This window comes from Castor canadensis, chromosome 8, assembly GCF_047511655.1.
Source record: "Castor canadensis chromosome 8, mCasCan1.hap1v2, whole genome shotgun sequence".
Lineage (NCBI taxonomy): Eukaryota > Metazoa > Chordata > Mammalia > Rodentia > Castoridae > Castor > Castor canadensis.
Window position 1 is genome coordinate 73,132,786 of NC_133393.1, and position 20,330 is coordinate 73,153,115.

The 20,330-nt window shown below is 37.9% G+C and overlaps 1 protein-coding gene across 6 annotated transcripts in view; it reads right to left on the reverse strand.

Annotated features, from left to right (window-relative positions):
• The window catches only part of LOC141410443 (liprin-beta-1-like), a 44,235-nt gene extending 25,013 nt beyond the window's left edge, over window positions 1-19,222 (reverse strand). The window contains exons 1-6 of one of the 6 annotated variants that reach the window (XM_074083075.1): window positions 18,879-19,130; window positions 11,154-11,267; window positions 10,185-10,300; window positions 5,145-5,237; window positions 3,629-3,742; window positions 529-1,560 (exon numbers count right to left, since the gene is read on the reverse strand). In XM_074083075.1, the coding sequence (XP_073939176.1) occupies window positions 5,231-5,237; window positions 10,185-10,300; window positions 11,154-11,267; window positions 18,879-18,959 (318 nt within the window). In that variant the 5' untranslated portion in view covers window positions 18,960-19,130 and the 3' untranslated portion in view covers window positions 529-1,560; window positions 3,629-3,742; window positions 5,145-5,230. The other 5 variants (XM_074083076.1, XR_012450800.1, XR_012450799.1 and 2 more) reach the window with 5 other exon arrangements.
• Window positions 19,223-20,330: the final 1,108 nt, after the last annotated feature.

Below are 20,330 nucleotides of genomic sequence, written 5' to 3' on the forward strand. Positions count from 1 at the left end.
GAGCTCTTTGGTCAGCCTCATATACCTCCCTCCCCACCTACCTCATGTTCGAGTACTCTCCCAGCATGCACCAAGCCCTTCCAAGCCTGGGTTTTGAGATGTGTATTGGCTCAAGGACCCTTTGCCTAGATGCCTTTGTTTTCCTAATGAACAACTCACGCTCCTGCTCAGAATTTGCTTAACTATGTCCTCTTTGAAGCCTTCTGGAATGCTGAAAAACATTATGTCACTTTTGATGCTCCTATTATAGCACTTTGAGCATCATTCAACACTGGGGTTTTGCTTGTTGTTGATTTTTGAAGGAGATAAATTAAGACAATAAATTCAGGGATTTTTGAAATAAAAAGTATGGAGGGTAGCTTGCTAATTACTTTTTTTTGTATTCATAGTGGGGAAGACTAGCAAGAAGAAACCTACATAATGGTGGGTAAGTATGACAATGAGTTTATTTCCATGAAATGAAGAACAAGTAAAGATAATAAAAAGCAAAAATACAGAGATTAAAAAAAAAAACAGAGTAGGCAAGAAATAGAGAAAGAAAGTTATAACAAAGATCAAGCTAATTCTTTGGCATTTTATTCTTTGGTTACTTCCTTGAAATTGCTCTTTTATTGAGAAAATTCCCCTTGTTCTATTCATTAAAGGACCACAAGGGGAGATTAGTCTTAATGACAGGAGCTGAACCTGACAGTTGCTGCCTCCTAGACATTGGATGGTCAGGTAGGAACAGAAACACACTGTTCTAGTGGGGTAACCCCACCCTGCTCCTAGCAGGACAAAGTACCATATGTGCATGACGAGAGCCAATCAGGGAAAGAGCCCTAGAGACAAGTATTAGGCCAGACCCAAACATGATTCCATGGAGCCTCTGCCGCTGTCTTCTGGTATTTCACCTCTCAGGAGAGCACAGATAATTCTACATGTGAAAGAGACCAGGAATGTGGAGGAAGTAATATCCATAGGAAGGAGAAAATCGGCATGACTGGGGTTAACGGTGTCATGGGCAAACTCCTTCAGAGTTCATACTTGAGCCCAGAATTTCCAGTATATACTGTAGAATGTATTGTCTCTTGTCACCCGAACGTAAGCATTCTTCTGATGACGTGAACATTTTCTAAATCCGTGAAGGGGGCGGGGCAAGATTCTTATTGGAATCAGTGCTGCTAGTTCCTGTGCACACAGCCACAATCACAATTGCCATCACCGAGACTGCACACTCGGACAGGGAGACAGAAGACTGCTCAGTAACAGTAGAGTTTGGGGTATGTACTTTCCAACTGAGGCTCAAGAAATTACATGGAATGATAAAAATGGTGTTACAGAGCACCCATATAAGTACTTAAATTTTATCTGATACCTTTTCTTCATTTGCTGCCATCAGAGACTCCACAGCTTTTTTCATTTTTTGTACTTTGATATGAAATCGACACCACATGAAATCGACTGAGGTGGTTTAAGGTAAAGATGTTGATGATTTGTTTTATTTGTTTTTAAAAGGACACATTTAGCACCCAAATTCGCTTGTAGGGAAATTTGAAAGATGAACATTTTCTGTGTCACCTGAAGAGAAAGGAAACAATATGGGTATGTAATAACTAACCCTCTCTCAAAGCAATGACTAAATCTTCATCAGACACTGAAGATGAGAGTTGGATGCTAAAACAATGAAAGCATGGCTTTTCAAAAAGGAAGCTATAAAGCAGCAAGTGAAAGCATAAGTGATACATACAATGACAAAAGCAGAGAAAATGATACTCAGTTGTAAGCGAGATGGGGACACAATGGTAAGAATCTGATGGCATGTGGAATTTCATGAGTAGTCATGCTGAGAAGCTACTTGTAGGTTCCTTGCAGAAGCATAATACAGACTTTAATTAATCCATAAGCTTCATTTTAAAACAGATACCAAGACATAGTAGCCAAAGTAGGTCAATGTGATTTTCCTTAAAGTTTGATTTTCAAATACAAAAGCATGTTACCTGAATAATAAAAACTTAAATATTTTAAACATGGTAATCCTATCTATTTGGGAGACTGAGATCAGGAGGATCCATGTTCAAGACCAGCCAAGGCAAATAGTTTGTGAGACCACATTACCAAAATAATCACAGACAAATGGACTGGAGGTGTGGCTCAAGTGGTAGAGCACCTGCTTTGCAAGTGTGAAGCCCCGAGTTCAAATCTTCAGTCCCACAAAAAAAGAGAAAAAAATGGAAACAGAAAAAACATTCAGCTAAGGATACCTGCTTCTGAGAAAAGACACTATTAAAGATAATTTTTTAAATAGTAGTAAATTACATAATTTAGCATTGACATAATGTTTTCAATTACCAATTGCTAACCTTTTGTGATGGCAAATTGTTTTGACTGAATAACACAGGGTCTGGGGGAAATAAGCCTAAAAACATGGCTTATTTCTGAGCATTGTTTAACAACATTTTACATATGACAAAATCAGGAGGGAAATCCATTTCTCTCAGGTTTGATAAATTGAGTTTTCTGATGGATAGGGAAGTGTAGTAACTATAGGTATAAATGTTATTCATTTTCACATGATACATAAAAAAGTGCCAAAACCACACAAACTGGAATCTATTTTGTTTTGAATGACTTAGAAGTTGCTTTGACGTCTTGTAATGTTGTGGTTGTCATTTGTAATCACAAAGAAATATTTCTAAATATAATTTAAAAACACATTTCATTCAAGTTATTTTCTATTATGTATAACCTACATTATTAGGAATTACAAACCATATATAAGAACCAACTGTCTCAAATATGAAAAAAATGGATAAATTCACACATTTTTCCAAAAGCAGAATTAGCTTATTTTTGTTTTCTGAAAGGTTGAGGGCTCAACCCATGGAAAGAAGTTTTCACTGATTTTCCAAAGACATGGAGCCATTCTTCTTTTCTAAGAAGTTTTCTTTGATTTCCAAAGATATAGAGCCATTCCTCTTTTCTCGCTCTCAGAGTTTATTTTTAAATCCTTTACTTACATTGTCTCAAGTTCAGTTCAGAGGAAAATAATCTTGGAACACAGTAATTTATTTTCTTTTTTTGTGGTACTGGGGTTTGAACTCAGGGCCTACTCCTTGAGCCATTCCACCAGCCCCTTTTTGTAACAGGATTTTTTGAGATAGGGTCTCTTGAACTGTTTGCCCGGGCTGGCTTTGAACCACGATCCTCCTGATTTCTGCTCCTGAGGATTACAGGCATGAGCCACCAGTGCCCAGGTCAATGTAGTAATTTTTAATTAATTATTATTTTGTAGTGCTGGGGACAGAACCCAGGGCTTCTCATATGCTAGGCTGGCACTCTGCGACTGAGCCACGTCCCCAGTCCCCTATTAATTCTTTTGAAATTGCAATTTGTGTTCTTGTGATGAGAATTTACAATGTACTAATCTAAAATAATCACCCAAAAAAGTACAACACTGCTCTTCTCCAGCTGCTGAAGAGCAAGTTTACAGATTCCCTCGCAGTATGGTCTTAAGAATTTCCTTAGAGCCTAGGTGGCTCTGCTACTCTTTCCTTTGATGCTAAAATTACACACTGACTAACACCAGCTTCTTCCTAGACTTTGAGAATTTTAATAAAGATAATACATGTTGAACTGACATTCTTACCTCTATCAAGAATTTCGATCCCTTCTCCTTTCAGCTTGCAAAACAGTTTTTCTTGCAGCCTTTTTACTTCAGATTCTTTCTCTTCCAGTTGCTCCTTTAAAGATGCAGTTCATCCTACAAATTGTAAATTCATTTTAGAATTGTAGTTTATGACTCAAGGGAATATTTAAGGAGCCTATTAGCTCCTTAAATCAATAATTAAATTATGAGACTAAAACAAAAATCTGTAAGAATTTAGACACAAATATCAGAAATTAGATGGTTGAACAGGAAGCAAGACTGTTAATGTAAGACCACTTTATAATTATTATAGTATAATAATAGCAGATTTGTAAATAAATAAAAAAGAAATCTTTTAAAATATAATAGGATAGCCCTAAGTTCTAAATCTGATCAAGTTTTAGTCAAAGAAGATAATCAAATTCAGATACTTAGTGTCATAAAAGCAAAATAAGATGCAAATTGGAAAAGGCTTGGTGTTCACTCAGCATTTCATGATGGCAGTCATGCTTCTGGGATGAGCTCTGAGCTTAATGAGTGGGCAAAGCAACAAATCACAAACAACTTTAGCCAAATCAGGGGCTAAATAATTCATCCTCATCACTAATTAAAAGGACAGAATCTCTGACAATGACAGGGAAAAATGTATCTAGAAAACATCTTAAGCCCTCTTTATTTAAACTATATAACTGAAAAAGCTTCTGAGCCCATTGAACTGTTAACATTTTAAATTTCAATTCCACTTTGGTAGAGAATGAGCATTAGCAACCCTCCATTTTGTTGGTTGTATTTAACACAGAAAACAGAGCTATGCAATGCTGTTGATATAAGAAATATAATTCTTTCACAGGTGAACATTTACAATTATTTTATGATGCTTGGAACTCAGACAGCCTAAAAAGGTTAAGCTAATGATTTTATTTTACCTGTTTATTATTTTCAGTAATTATTTCAGATGTTTCTGGAAACAATATTAGGGATTTCATTGTCCCTTTAGTCAGTGTTGGTCACATTTTAATAAACAGGTCACACACATAGAAAATGAATGCACATGGCACTAAAGACATCACCACAGCAAAACGACACAAGCCAGAAAGCAATGACATGAAGCCCATCACCAAAGTCTACCACACCTTCAGTGACTCCCACTTTTGTTCCATCTGCTGCTTTTCATACTGCATCTGACCCACCTTGATTTTCATGTTAGAAAGTTTGGACCTTAAAGACTGGTAGAGAGACAGAGGAGAAAAAGAAAACTAGATAGAAAAAGGCAAGCTAAATAACCAAGAAAATAGAATCAGTTTATAAAGGAGGTTAGATAATTTAGAAATGGCAAGTTAGTTAAGCCTTATTAAGTTAAGTTCAAGAAGGTTTCTACTTTAGGGAAAAAATTCATTTACTTATGAAATACCTTTGTCATTTTATACTAAGTAGAAATTATTTTACTTATATTATTGCTCACAGATGAGTAGTGGAGCCATTTGTTTAAAAAAAATTTTGCCAGTGAGAAACTTACTTTGGTTGATTTAAGCTTTTTTTCATACTGAAGCCTTTCACTATCCATTTCACTGACTTTTAACCTCAAATCACTGATCTCCTGCATTAGACCCTGTCCAAAAAGAAATAAGGAAAAGCATCAGGAAAAGGGTGACACAGTTACCCATCCCAAAAGAGCAGCTTGGAAATCTTCAGAAGCCACACTTCATAGAGTTAAAGTTGTAAGTCAAGTGTGATGCATAGAAATGTAGTAAGTATATCTCCTTGAGAACCAGGCCTTCTTCCCATTTAAAACACACTTTCAATTCCCAATGCCTCTGCCCTCAGTGGTGTGCTTACAAAAGCAAAAGATGACTGTAATTTTAAGAAGATGTTATAGTTTGGATCTTGAGTGCCCCTAACGCGCAGGGTATGAGGGTAAGTTTGGTCCTCATTGTGTCACTGTTGGGAGGTGGTAGAACCTTTAAAGGGTCTTAGCAGGGCATCCTTAGGTCTTTTGGGGCGTTCCCTTGAAGGGGATTATTGGACCCTGGCCTCTTCATCTCTTTTTGCTTTCTGGACACCACGAGGTGAGCAGTTTTATTCTGCCACACACTTCCGCAGTGATGTGCTGCATTGCCACAGATCCAAAAGCAATGAGGCCAATTAATAATGGACTGGAACTTCCAAAAGGGTGAGCCAAAGCAAACCTTTCCTCTAAGTTGACTATCTCAGTATTGTTTTTATGGTGATGGAAAGCTCACTGATACAGAAACACAGTTTAACATCTGACTCATTATCACTTGTCAGATATTCCTAGACTAAAATCCGTCTTTTAAAATAAACCACAGAAACTCTTTAGTAAAGCCATTTACCTCAAGAGCGTTTCAGTGACATGTGGATTTATAAAATTCTAAAAATAATTTATTCCTTTGTCTGAAAAAATACAGATTTAAATTTAAATTTTTTACACCATAGATTCTCAACTTGGAGATGGATGAAAGCACAATAGTTTAGACATATATTCAGTATCACAATACAATTTTATATTTGAAGATTGGAAAAGAAAACAATCCAATGTTTCCATAGTAGACTATGACTCCTTTTCTACTGCCATTTAAATGCATCTAATTTGCCTGTAACACTTACCTAAGTAGTCTGATAAAGTCTGTATATATATTTTTTCAGAGTCAAGAGAGTAGGGAAAAGAAAATTGGAATATAAAACAATACTATTTCAAAAGACAGCTCAGATACGCTGTGTAGCAAACTTTTTTCCTTTCTTTTTTTAATACTACATACCACAAAGTTCCCTCCAATGGCTAAAGTTTTAGCTCCTCTGTTCTTACATTTATTCCTTCAAATTCATAGAGTGTAGAAATATATATAAAAAAAAACCCTAACAAAACAACCAAGAAACGAGTTGAACAATGCTGTAAGAAACACAACTTTGTTAACAGTGATTAGTCTAAGCTCCCAACTGTTAGGACTCAAGCTCATAAAAGCTAGGAAAAGGTCACTACAAAGAAATATGCTTCTCAGTAAACCCACTGGCTCTTGTGAAATGTATAAAAGTGTTACCTACCCTATGTAATTGCCTGTTAACAATCATACAAGGCTCCAATAAGAAGAAATCTACTTCTCTCTTTCACATATGAGGTCAAGAACTATTTGACATTATTCAATAATATTTTAGTTATGATTTATTATTATTATTATTATTATTTGCAATATTGTGGATCAAATCCAGGGCCTTGTGAATGCTAGTTAAGCATTCTTCCACTGAACCAAATCTCCAGCCATACAATTCCTTATTTATCAGTTCAGAATTCAAATTCAAAGGAAAAACCCCCCAGCTTTTATTAACCAATCATCCTTGAATAATGAGTTGTGATCTTCCTTCATCTGATATTTTTGGTGTATATTTCCTGTTTTCTTATTGTTAAGGGTACAGCTTTGAATTCCTATCTGACACTTCTGTACATTTTACTACTTCCCTTTGTGGCAGTTTGCGAAGAACAAACAACTGAAGAAAACAGGATTATACACTGGCATCATTTTTCTGCTGTTTTTGAAACAGCAATACTTTAAATATGAATCTAATTCCGTACTTGGAAGAAGTCACATCTTCCCATGACAACACAAGCTGGAAAATCTGGCAATAGTTCCTTAGTGCAAAAGTCTTTAAAAATAGAATGCAAGCACTATTCACAATAGCCAAGTTATGGAAACAGCCAAGATGCCCCACCACTGACGAATGGATTAAGAAAATGTGGTATTTATACACAATGGAATTTTATGCAGCCATGAAGAAGAATGAAATGTTATCATTTGCAAGTAAATGGATGGAACTGGAAAACATCATTCTCAGTGAGGGTAGCCTGGCCCAAAAGACCAAAAATCGTATGTTCTCCCTCATATGCAGACATTAGATCAAGGGCAAACACAACAAGGGGATTGGACTTTGATCACATGATAAAAGTGAGAGCACACAAGGGAGGGGTGAGGATAGGTAAGATACCTAAAAAACTAGATAGCATTTTTTGCCCTCAACACAGAGAAACTAAAGCAGATACTTTAAAGCAACTGAGGCCAATAGGAGAAGGAGACCAGGAACTAGAGAAAAGGTTAGATCAAGAAGAATTAACCTAGAAGGTAACACACATGCACAGAAAATCAATGCGAGTCAACTCCCTGTATAGCTATCCTTATCTCAACTAGCAAAAACCCTTAGTCCTTCCTATTATTGCTTATACTCTCTCTTCAACAAAATTAGAAATAAGGGCAAAATAGTTTCTGCATGGTAGCGAGGGGTTGGGGGTTAAGGGAGGGGGTAGGGGGTAAGGGAGGGGGAGGGGGAAAGGGGGTGAAGTGACCCAAACATTGTATGCACATATGAATAAAAGAAATTTTAAAAAATGGAATGCAAGTTACTTCAATTAACTTCTTATCAGAAGAACAAGTCCTAAAGATCCCTGGGCTGGAGGTGTAGCCAAGTGGCAGAGTGCTTGCCTAGCATGTGCAAGGCCCTGGGTTCCATCCCCAGCACTGCAAGAAACAAAAAACACAACAACAAAAGAGAGAAAGAATACATTTCCTTTCCCTTTCAGAGAACCCTGGAGGCTTCCCAGAGCAATTCCATTCCTGACATCTGTGCTCTTGCCAGCAGAGGGCAGTGTTGAACGACCTAACTATCGTCAGCAATTTCTGAGACCTTCAAGTGCTGTCTTGTGAGGTTTAAAAGTCTTTTACCGACCGTCTTCTGGAAATGCCTATATTTCTTCCCCACTTCAATTTCTCTTAGAAATTAACATCTAGATAATCTAAAATTCTAGACAAAGTTGAAGGATTTGTGATTCCTATAACAGCTGGGAAAACATTTTATTCCTATTATGGGAACAATCACTGGAACATTTTGGAGAAAATTTTAATTGCTCTTGGATATAACATCACAATGCTTACCACTGTTCTACAGTCTGTGGATACGTACATACTACAATTTACCACAGTACTGAACACTTAACAAAACGATGGGGCTTGTGTACTAGAAAGTGAGATGACAACACCACAAGGCACATGAAGGAGAACATGTGAGTGAAGTGAGGAAGAGGCGATGGAAAAATGTCTCATACAAAATGCAGACTATACATTGTTCTGGAATCTTACCAAAAACTCACAGAACATCCACTGCAATTTAGTCCCAATGCTTGTTTAACATCTTGTACCCCAATTAAACTATTAACAGTCCTGTAAGTTAAGAAGTCCTCTAACTTTGCAGACACAATGTAGAAGGCCTACTCTTGATCCTGGTATCCTGGAACTTCTTCCTCTGTAGCAGAACTAGCTCCATTGTCATGTTGGCTACTTTTTGACTGAGTTTTTTTCTTTTTTCTGGGGGTACTGGGGTTTGAACTCAGGGCTTCACACTTGCTGGGCAGATGTTCTGCTACTTGAGTCATGCCCCCAGCCTTTGACTGAGTTCTGTTAGGCAACAACCGTGAGGCTGGGGAATGACAGAATAGAGGAAAATATCTGAGTGAAGTTTTAAAAAAGGCACAAAAGCATGAATTTTAAAGAACTGGGTAACTTTCTAAGTTCTGTTTAAGATCTCTAGTCTCAATCCAATGAGGTATACATTCATAAAAATGGATAGACAAAAGAACTTTAAGACTAGATCATGAACCAGGTTACAGATTTCCATTTGCTACTGGGAAGCAAGAAATATAACCAAGATTTTCCATGTTAGGCAAGAACTCTACTGTGTAGCTATATCCCAGTCCTATATTTCATTTTAAATGAATAAATTTCAAATGGTTCTGCTCTTGCCCCTCTACAATAAAACAGCAAACTACAAGACCTGGTTCATTAGTAAAGAGTGAGAACAAACAGCAAAGTTTGTTTAGCCACAGGATGTAGAATCTACCCAGAATTTCATAAAAATGCAGTGAGCTTGACTTCATTAGAATGATTTATGTGCAGAACAGATCAAAAGGCCAAATTAAACAATCCCTAAAAGGCCTTGTGATTTCATGATTATATAATATTAGCTTGTTGTCTGTATATGTTTATAAACACTCGCAGAAAAACCACGCATTTAAGAACAGTATCTACAAAACTGAGAAAACCAGTACGGACTGTTGGACAAATGATACAAATACCCGAAGTCAAAGTATTTCCTCAGCTAATGGAAAGGTGAGTATTTCAAATCAAAGGTCTAAATTAAAATTGAGCTGGAGGTGTGGCTCAAGTGCGAGAGCACTTATAGCAGCAAGCGTGAGGCCCTGAGTTCAAGCCCCAGTAACACCAAAAGAAAGAAAAAGATGGTTTCAAAATAAAAATTGCCATTAGCACTTGGTGATAATAATTCAATTTAATTAAAGTTTATTCTGGGGGTTTTGGAAGTCAGGCTCTTATGCATGCTGAGTATGTTGTGCTCTATCACTGAGCGACACTCCAGTCCTAAAGTTTATTCTCTAAAAGCAGGAAGCAGGCACAATGTAATTACCTCCCCTTCATACCTCCAGGCATGTGTGTGAAAGAGAGAGACAGACAGACCAGAAGACAGAGATGGTGCCACTTACCTCTGTGTCTCTGAACCTATCTTCATAATCCATCTATCCTTCTCTACTGTTGTCAGTTTTATTTCAGCCATCAGATCCAACTTCTGAGTGTCTAAGGATGTTCTACTCAGAAGCTCCTATTAGAGTTTTAAGAAAAGCCTTCAAAAACCAAGTAACTATAAATGGCTGCATGCGAACTTGTGTCATTCACAATTGCAAAGCAGCAGAGATCCGAGGATGCAGCAAAGAATAATTTCTACAAATGTACATCTTAAACAGCTATGTCCTTTAGTTACCCTCCTTTGAGCAGAACCAAACGTGTCAGTTTATTAGAGAAGACACATGTTGACCCTTTGTGTATTCCTAAGCCCAACAATGACACTGATGATGATAATTACGTTTGCTCTGTAAGGGGTACTAATGTGACATTAATGTCATTCAATCCCCACAACAACCCTGTGAGGTAGAAACTCTTATTATTCTCATTCATCAGATGAGGAAGCTGAGGAACAGGTTAAGTACTTGTCAAAATTCATACAGCAAGGAAATGACAGAGCAGTAATTCAGACCTAAGAAGTTTTACTCCAGGGTGTACTTTACTCACTGCGTCATAGGTCCTCTCATCTATGAGTACAGTGCACATGAGTTCTGTTCCAATAACAAAGGTTATATACGATATTTATCTTTTTCCTTAATCATAAAATATATTATCATGGTTGAGAGTTAGGAAACCATATGAATGCAAAAAGAAGAAAATCAACTTACAATCCTAATAACATTTTATTTGATACTAATTGCATAAACATTTTATATTATGGCTAGGTGTTTTAAGACCCTGCTACTCTAGATTTTTAAGTGGCTTAAAATGTGCCAGTCTAAGTGAATCTGGAAATTTATCACTGCATCAGAGTAAAAAAAGATAGAAATGTAGCATCCTTAATAAAACAGGTCGGCAGGAGCACTGCCTCCCCATGCTAGCTCCGTAGATACCTGCTGTTGCATTTCTTCTGTAGCATTCAACTTCTCTCTGTGCTCTTCAAGACAAAACTCCAAGTCTCGAATCTTCTCTCCTTGAGCCTCTACCTGGTCTGTTAGCACACTTACCTGTATGTACAGTAAAATAGTGCAATGAGTTAGAAAAAATTTGAGTCCCACTGCATACTCATTTCTTTGAATGGAACAAAAACTAATGACCTCACCACTCATGTGGTGGGTAAAAAAAAAAAAATCTGAGAGGTAAAAGATAATAGTGATCCTTTACTTTCCTGTTTATCTGTTGATTTTTTTCTTTATTTTGCAGCACTGGGGATTGAACCCAGGGCCTCACACATGCTAGGCAAATGCTTTATCACTGAGCTACATTCCCACCCTATTGTGTTGCTTTCTGATCCAAGGACTGTTGTTCATTTATGAGAAAGTTATTGCTGGTCAGGAATGTGCAATACATCATGGATTAAAAGCATTTAAATTATGTATTTTTGGAGAAGGAGATAGCATTAGAGGTTAGTACAGGAAATAAAGTTAATATTTGAAACAGATATTAAAGACTATTCAAATCTGATACTTCAGGAAGAATGGGGAGGGAGGGCTTAAGGAAAAGACTCCAGGGAATTCAAATTTCTTAAGATCATACTGATCACAAATGCATTCAGAGCCACAGTACAGGGGTGGGTGTCGCTCAGTGTTACAGCCCATGCTTACCATGTGCAAGGCCCAGCACAAGAAAAATGAGAAAACAAAAACAAAAAAACAGGAGGAGGAAAAGGTCAGTGTGCAATGCAAACATGCTCAAAAGTCCATAAAAAAAAGGTTAGTCCTTCATCCTCAGTGTTAAATGAAAACCTGTCTTTCCACAACGATCACCAGCCTAGTAAATATACTTTAATTTATCATTTAGCTCATAATACCAAAATAAAGTCCAGACACGGTAATGCCTGTAATCCCAGCACTTGGAAGGCTGAAGCAGCAAGATGGTGAATTTGAGACCAGCCTATGTAGCAAGACCCTGTCTCAAACAAACAAAACATCAAAATAAAAATATTTGTCCAGCATTTAAAACATGAGGAAGCAAACAAATGTAACCCCCAAGCAAGACTCCAGTCACTGTTGTGTTTTATTTGGCCCATGGTATTTTAAAAATTGAAAAATTAAATATACATTCAATACATTAAAAATATATAGTATTGAGATTTGTATATTGTAGATGTTCATATATCTGGATTTCTATTACATATTAAAATATATTTAAGTTCCGGTCAGATGGCATTGAGTCTGTATTCATCATGTTCTGGAGCTGAGGCTAAGAGCTGCTCCCCGTGGCCTGGGTTTGTCACACCCTTGTTCCACCAGTCATCACTGCTCCTTATTGCATACAGGTGGCCACTGCACTACTGTGTTTAGCAGCCTGGTTGCTGTAAGCATCTGAATTTACCACCTAGATTTAGTATGGTCATTGCAAGTACAGTATCTTCTTAGTATCTGCAGCATTGGCTTCAGGATCCTCACAGATACCCAAATCTGCATATGCTTAAGTTGCTATATAAAATGGAATAGTGTTGGCATAGAACATTTTAAATGATCACTGTACACTTTAAATTATCATTAGATTACCTAATACAACACAAATGCTATATAAAGAGTTGTTATACTATTTTTTTAGGGACTAATGACTAGAAAAAAAGTCTGCACATATTTACTACAAACTCAATTTTTCCAAATATTTTTGATCCAAGCTGGGAAGGCCAACTGCATCTCATGAAAACAAGAGTGACATTTACAAAACATTTGTCTGAAGAATGAGGGCTCTTTATCATTTTTCTAAGCATGCTAGCCTTTCTTGATTCACATCTCCATTCCCAGGTAAGTGCCCATTTGTCTAAAAAAAGGAAACAATATAGGTAAGGCCAAATATCCTTTAAGATTGACATATTTTGAATAAATGAAATTTGCATATTTTAAATTCAAGGAGCCTGAATTAAATTCAGCACACTTGTCACTGCCATTAATGGAAAATGTGAGAATTCATTTATTTCAAATTAGGTAAGACAGGCACATTAGGCATTTAGACATGCTAAACAACTTCTCCCAAGCAGAAAATAATGACTCTAAAGAGCAGCTTGCTGATATTCTCAGTGATAATAAGCACAACCCAGGGACATGTGAAGTTTTGTGAGTGTGTGATGGGTACAATATCCCTATATTCTTTAAATGCCCAGTGTCACTAATTCTGGGTGTGGGCAGTGGTTATGACCCATGATGGCCTTCCATTCCTGCCATCCCCATCCCCAGATTTCACATCCAGGACTGCAAATGCCTGCTTTGAAGCAGGGGACAGGAGGACCAACATATGCCACAGGCGTCTTCATGCTCACTCCAGACCACAGGGCAAATCCTCCTTGTCACTCTAAACCCCTGAGCCTCTGGAAGCCTCTCTCTCTTCCCCCAAAAGCCTGAACACCCAGTCCACGGTGACTTCCACTGGCAGCAAGCACTGACTAGCATCAGTGCTTACAGCATCTTATCCCTTTCTGTCTTGACCCCAATAACTTCTCGTAAGTTTGTTCATTTGTATAATGTTATGTTTAGCTCCTGCAGCAGAGCCTGTGAACGGTATCATCTTGCAACCTCCATGGTGTCTGGCTCTGCCAATATTGATGCTCACTCTTTCTTCTCCTCCTTTTTATTAAAGAAAATCAGATTCAGGTATGCTTATGCAAGGCATGAATACCAAAGGAAGTACAGACTTTTTTCTTGGATGTCTTATATGCAAATCATGAGATGCTTGAAAAGGTTTACAAAAAGTGGAAAACAAGAAAATGCCAGTTTGAAACATAGTAGCAGTGTATGTTACATGTCTCTTTTTTTTTTTTTTTTGACACAGGGTCTCTATGCAGCTCCTGCCAGCCTTGAATGTCAATCCTCCTGCCTTAGACTCCCGAGTGCTGAGATTATATAGGTTTCTAGGTGTGCACACCATGTTCGGCTTGTGATGTGTCTCTGTAATCTCAAAATAGTTCATAACCATTTAATACGTAATACCCACAGAATTTCCTGATTCTTCATTCAAATGCAACAGAAATTAAAGCCAGCTGACATCCAAAATGAATAGATGGGGTCATTAGAGTTCAACTGAAAAAGCAAATAACCCTTTTAGATTTAGAATTAGAAAAAATACAAACTTACTCGGTGGGGTACATCAGATATGACATCTTTTGTTTTTCCAGAATTAACTGGTATTATTTGCTCTACCTTTCTCATCAGTGCAGTCCCTATATCAGTTCTGGGAATAACAAACGTCATAATGTTGGGAAGGAAAAAGAAAACAAATGGGGTTTTAACACAACAACAACAACAAAAAAAAAAAAACCCAGGATGTTTCTTTTAAAAACCTAAGTATGCTGAATACTAGGTCCCCTCAAAGGAGCCAGAAGCTAATGCAGTAAGTGTGCAATATGATTTACAGTGGATAAAAATGCTAATGCCAGCTGCTCGACACACACCTGCACAATTACCACAGCATAACTGTTCACGTTGCTAACTCAAAAGCCCAGAATTAAATTACAAGTGTGGTGGAGTGACGCCCATCCCTGGAGACAATGGAGAAAATGAACTTTACAAAACTTGAGAACTGATGCCTGTTCTCAATCTACAAAGTGCCAAGGCAGGTCCTGTACGGTTTTGACTTCCTTGTTTTGATCATGAACATTAGCAGGTGTCTGCTTTTAAAACTCCACACAGGCAATGTTTTGTAAGCACACATTTCATTAGGTAGGAAAAATATGCTTCTTGTTCAGTGAGGAAAGATGTAAAACTTTTATTTATTTACTTTTATGTTTCCCAGGCTGGTACTGAACTCCTGACCTCAAGTGATCTTCCAACCTCATCATCCCAAATAGCTGGGTTTATAGGCATGTGGCGCTATGCCCAACCAAATTTTTTTTCTTTTGGTGGTGCTGGGGATTGAACACAGGGCTCCACACATGTAAGCAAGCACGGTACCACCAAGCTACAATCTCTAGCCCTTCTTTCTAACTGGAAGGAATTAGAGCCAGATTTGCAGTATTTACTGTCAGGCTAAATATGATACAGAAATGAGATATTGCAAAACAAGTTTTCCAAAATAAAATACTGAAAGTTGACTCAAAATAAGTGTACTAACATTTCTCATTATTGCACTGATAAGACTCGAGATTAAATTTTAAAGCACTGTCACCACAGGAACATAGAACAAATTAAATTTTAGGAGTCACTGCTGGAATAATTACACACTTGTGTTAACTTACTCAATAGGTAAAGGTATATACATCCATATGTTTGTTTATACTTCTGCCTATTTGTTACTTTTGCCTAAGAATGTTGGAGGTAAATCTGGTAAATAAATACCCTATCACCTCTATTCTCTTTGGCTCCTTGTTCCACCTATAGGATCACTGAAAACCTCCCCAAACATGGCATGCTCTCTCCCACACTAATCTTATTCCTTCTGCATGGACTGTCTTTCTCACCCTTTCTCATTCTTTACTCAGGCCTTAAAGGTCCACTTCCATCAGAGCCCAGTCTGTGAAGATTTCCCCTGATTCAGGGTTCACTCGTATGCCAGTTACAGCATCGAATAAGCTTTCATTACAGCAGGTATCACACTGAATGGACTGTGATTAGACTTGGCTTCACGTGTCCCTCTCTTTTTAACAGATCTGAAGTATTTTTTTCTGAGTAGATTTGTCTTTCCATCTGATGCACAGTAGGTGCTAACTAAATGACTGCTGAATGAAGGAACGAGGATAAGTGCTCAGTAAACACTGGTTGAGGATAAGAGAATGTGTTTGGCTTTAATCTGGCCTACTTGCTTCTTGGTGAGACTTTTATTCAGGTTTCCTCTAAACCTGGTACCCAGTACTCCATGATTGTGCTCTGGACTAGCTCCTTTCTCCTGCACTCTTCTTCCCACCGTGGTTAAGAGGTGGTCCCAGAATCTTTATAAAGGACAAGAGGTGAGGCCATCTCGTGTGAACTCCTGAATACACCTTGTTGGGCACAGTATTATATACTGCAGTTGACATCTTTCCTTTCTTTCTTCTGCCAGTCTCGGGGAACTAAGAATTCCCTTCCTAAAAGCATATCTTCCACATCTACTTTGGAACCTCAATTTTCCTGTTTCCCTTTAGACCTATAGTTGTTACCTCCACTCATTCTCAATTTCTTCTGCTTAACACATTCTCTTCAACTCTCTCTTCCAACATTTATTCAGAGAACCTGTGTCCAGTGCTACACTCCCCTCTCACTCCTCTGCCTATATAATCCATCTTTCATACCCAACTCCCACTGCCTCCTCTTACACTGTGCCATTCCTTTATCCCCTCTCTTGGAGTGCCTTCTGTGTCCTGTGTAACTCACAATGTAGCTTTTCATCACATTCTGCCAGTAATGGCTCAAAAGAGCAATTTCGTGGCAGTTTGTCTCTCAGTGCAAACCTCTCTTACATGTCTTCTGATTCTTCCATGATGCTCACAAAATCCTGAGCACATAATTAAAAATGTATTTAGCATCATAAACCTTGTTCAATGCAAAGCATTAAAAAGTGGCCTAGCGAGGATGTAGGGGAAAAGGAATGGTTCTACACTGTAAATTAGTGCAACCACTATGGAAAGCAATATGGAGGTCCCTCAAAAGACTGAAAACAGAACTACCATATGATCCAGTGATACCACTCCTTGGCACATATCTGAAAGAAGCACTCCAGGAAATGGCAGAGCCACTTGCACAACCATGTTTACTGCAGCACTATTTATAATAGCTAAGCTTTGGAAGCAGCCCAGACGCCCCACAACTGATGAGCGGATTAAGAAAATATAGTATATATGCACCATGGAGTTTTATTCAGCCATAAAGGAAAATGAAATTATGTTATTTGTAAGTAAATGGATGGAACTGGAGAATTTCATGTTAAACAAAGCTCAAAACATCAAAGGTTGCATGTTTTCTTTTGTATGTAGAAGCTAGACCTATAAGTTAAATGTATATATAGAAACATATAAGATTATAAACACACACACACACACACACACACACACATACACGTATAGTAACAGAACAAAATGGTATTGAGTCTGTCTAAAGGGGCTATGGGAAGTGGGAGAGAAAAAGAAAATGTTAGAGAATGGAAAATATTGAAACAACTCATCCAAAGATGAGTATAATATAATGTACTCTACAGTAAGCTTTTGAATATTAGGGGAGCATGGTGATAGAGAGTAAGTAAGAAACAGAGGGAGGGGTTTAATTTGATAAAAGCATGATATAAACAGACCTGAAGTAACAAGGCGAAAGCCCCTTGGACTATTAATATACACTTTATTTTAAAAAATGAAGGGCAGGAAGGTAAGATACGTGGGTGGGTACCAGTGGGGGGGATGGGCATAAGGAAAGGGAGAGAGGATGAATATGGTGGATGTATTTTGTATTCATATATGAAAATAGAAGAATGAAACCTGTTGGAATTGTTCTAAGAAGGAGGGGAAGAGAAAAGAGAGAGAACAATGGAGAGGGTAAATCTAAGATACACTGTAAGCACATATGTAAATATCACAATGCATTCCCCTGTACAACTATTATATGCTAATAAAATCATTTTTAAAAGTGGCCTCAATTACTTTCTTCAAAACCTCAGAAATACCTTCAAAATAACCCTTTATACTTTCCCATGGTACAACCCCTATTGCGCACATTCAATCCAGATGAAAGTTTAAGTCAAAGTTGGAATCACCTTGGGCATTTCAACAGGACACTATCCAACCAACAATGCATATTGAGGATCAGGGTAGCAATCCAGCTTGGCTGTAACCCTGATACTTTGACCTAATTAAGGCCTTGTGAGGGTGTCTGCCATGTTTTCCTGGCATGATGAGGAGAAAAACAAACCAGAGAATTACAAAGTCCTGGGGCTAGCCTGTAATCTCACCTGGAAGTATGAACTTCCTGAACCTACGTGGCAGGTGCTATACAACATCAAACACCTACGTTACCCTTGACCACCAAAGTGAAAAGTCTTTTTATATAAGTTACTTGTAGTTATCAAACATAAATACACAGTAATAATTTATTACATAAAGATGTAATAACTGTTAGCATCTAGCCTTTGTGTCCCCATTCTTAAAATATTTTTATTACAGAAAATTTCAAGTATATGTAAATGAGAGGGCCTAGCTTGATGAAACCAAGTACATGTTGCTTATTTCAACAGCTTTTAATTCACCATAAATGTTATTTGACTTAATATTTCCCCGGGTTCTATTTCTTTGCATTAGTTTCTAGTTGTCTTCCCTGTTTCCCATCTTCATTTTGCTTTGTTCTTTTTTCCTGAGCTCTGCTGTCTTATCTAAATCCAAAACCAACACATAAGCTATGATTTGCCACAATTGTTGTACTTATCTATAACACAGCAACTTATTTTGGATGTAACATGCCCAAACCAGGATGGCATCTAAATTTAAATGGGAAGAGAAAATATAGTTCTCTTATAAGGAAAATAAATGTTAAATATAGTTGGTATAATATTATTACATACATACAAATCCCATCTAGTCAATATACTTGTTTTTAAAACAGGTCTAAAAAATTGTCCCACAGTCTGGATTTCATAATTCTGTTTGTAAAAATTTAGTATCAAGGAAGAACATTTAGGCTGAGCATACTAAATCTCCTTTAATTAAGCGTTACCTCGAGCCGCCAAAAGAAGGATCTAGTACAGGTGCTCTGTGTCCTCACCAGTATTGCAGCTCCACCCCTGCATGTAAACATGTAGTGTATGCCTGCTCTCCAGTGGGCACACACTGAAGATCAAGATAAGACTTGAATCCTTCCCCGTGAATCCTGCAGTCATATTTCATTTGAGTCCAACACAATAAGGCATCTCACACTGCCACGTCTCCAAAGAGCCAGAGAGTACACCACCAGCAATGTTGGAAATCAACCTACCTGGCAGAGGCAGTGTTCTGCTCCCAAGTCCTCTCATCATGAGACAGGATGAGGACAGGTGGGCAGTGAGGCTCCACCCTTTGCTGTGGATAATGATATGTAGTCAAGGCTGGCCTCAAACTCATGATTATCCTGCTTCTGCCTCCCAAGAGCTGGGATTACAGGCGTGTGAGCTTCTGATCATATAAAATAATTAAGCAGGCAGCAACAATTAGTAGTGAAGAAACAACTGAAACCAGGCATCTCCCTGGCCTGTCCAAAATAATAACTAGAAATGCAGATGCCCAGTTGTACTAATGAAAAGATTAGCATCAGTCTTAAAGTACAAGTTGAGAAACTTGGCCATCATTAAACATGAATAAAGACTTAATTATGAGCCAGGCACTGGTGGCTCATGTTTGTAGTCCTAGGTACTCAGGAAACAGAGATCAGGAGGATCGTAGTTCAAAGCCAGCCTGGGCAAATATTCAAGAAACCCTATCTCGAAAAATAACCAACACAAAAAAAGGCTGGTGGAGTGGCTTAAGTGGTAGAGTCCCTGCCTAGTAAGCACGGGGTCCTGAGTTCAAACCTCAGTACCACAAAAAAAAAAAGACTTACTTATGTAACTGGCACCATTAACAAGTGTTTCTAAAATATCAGTGGGAGTCTCCTTTTTTTCATAATAAGTGAACTATGGATGGATGATTTATAACCTAATTCCCTTATAACTCAACAACTCACTTGCCCTCAGTATAAAGGGATCCTGTTAAGAATTTTCTCTTTAAGAAACTAAAGCAGATACCTTAAAGCAACTGAGGCCAATAGGAAAAGGGGACCAGAAACTAGAGAAAAGGTTAGATCAAAAAGAATTAACCTAGAAGGTAACACCCACACACAGGAAATCAATGTGAGTCAATGCCCTGTATAGCTATCCTTATCTCAACCAGCAAAACCCCTTGTTCCTTCCTATTATTGCTTATACTCTCTCTACAACAAAATTAGAGATAAGGGCAAAATAGTTTCTGCTGGGTATTGAGGGGGGGAGCGGGAGGGGGTGGAGTGGGTGGTAAGGGAGGGGGTGGGGGCAGGGGGGAGAAATGAACCAATCCTTGTATGCACATATGAATAATAAAAGAAAAATGAAAAAAAAAAAAAAAAAAAAAGAATTTTCTCTTTAAGATCCACTCTTCAGCATTACCTTTGTGACTGGCC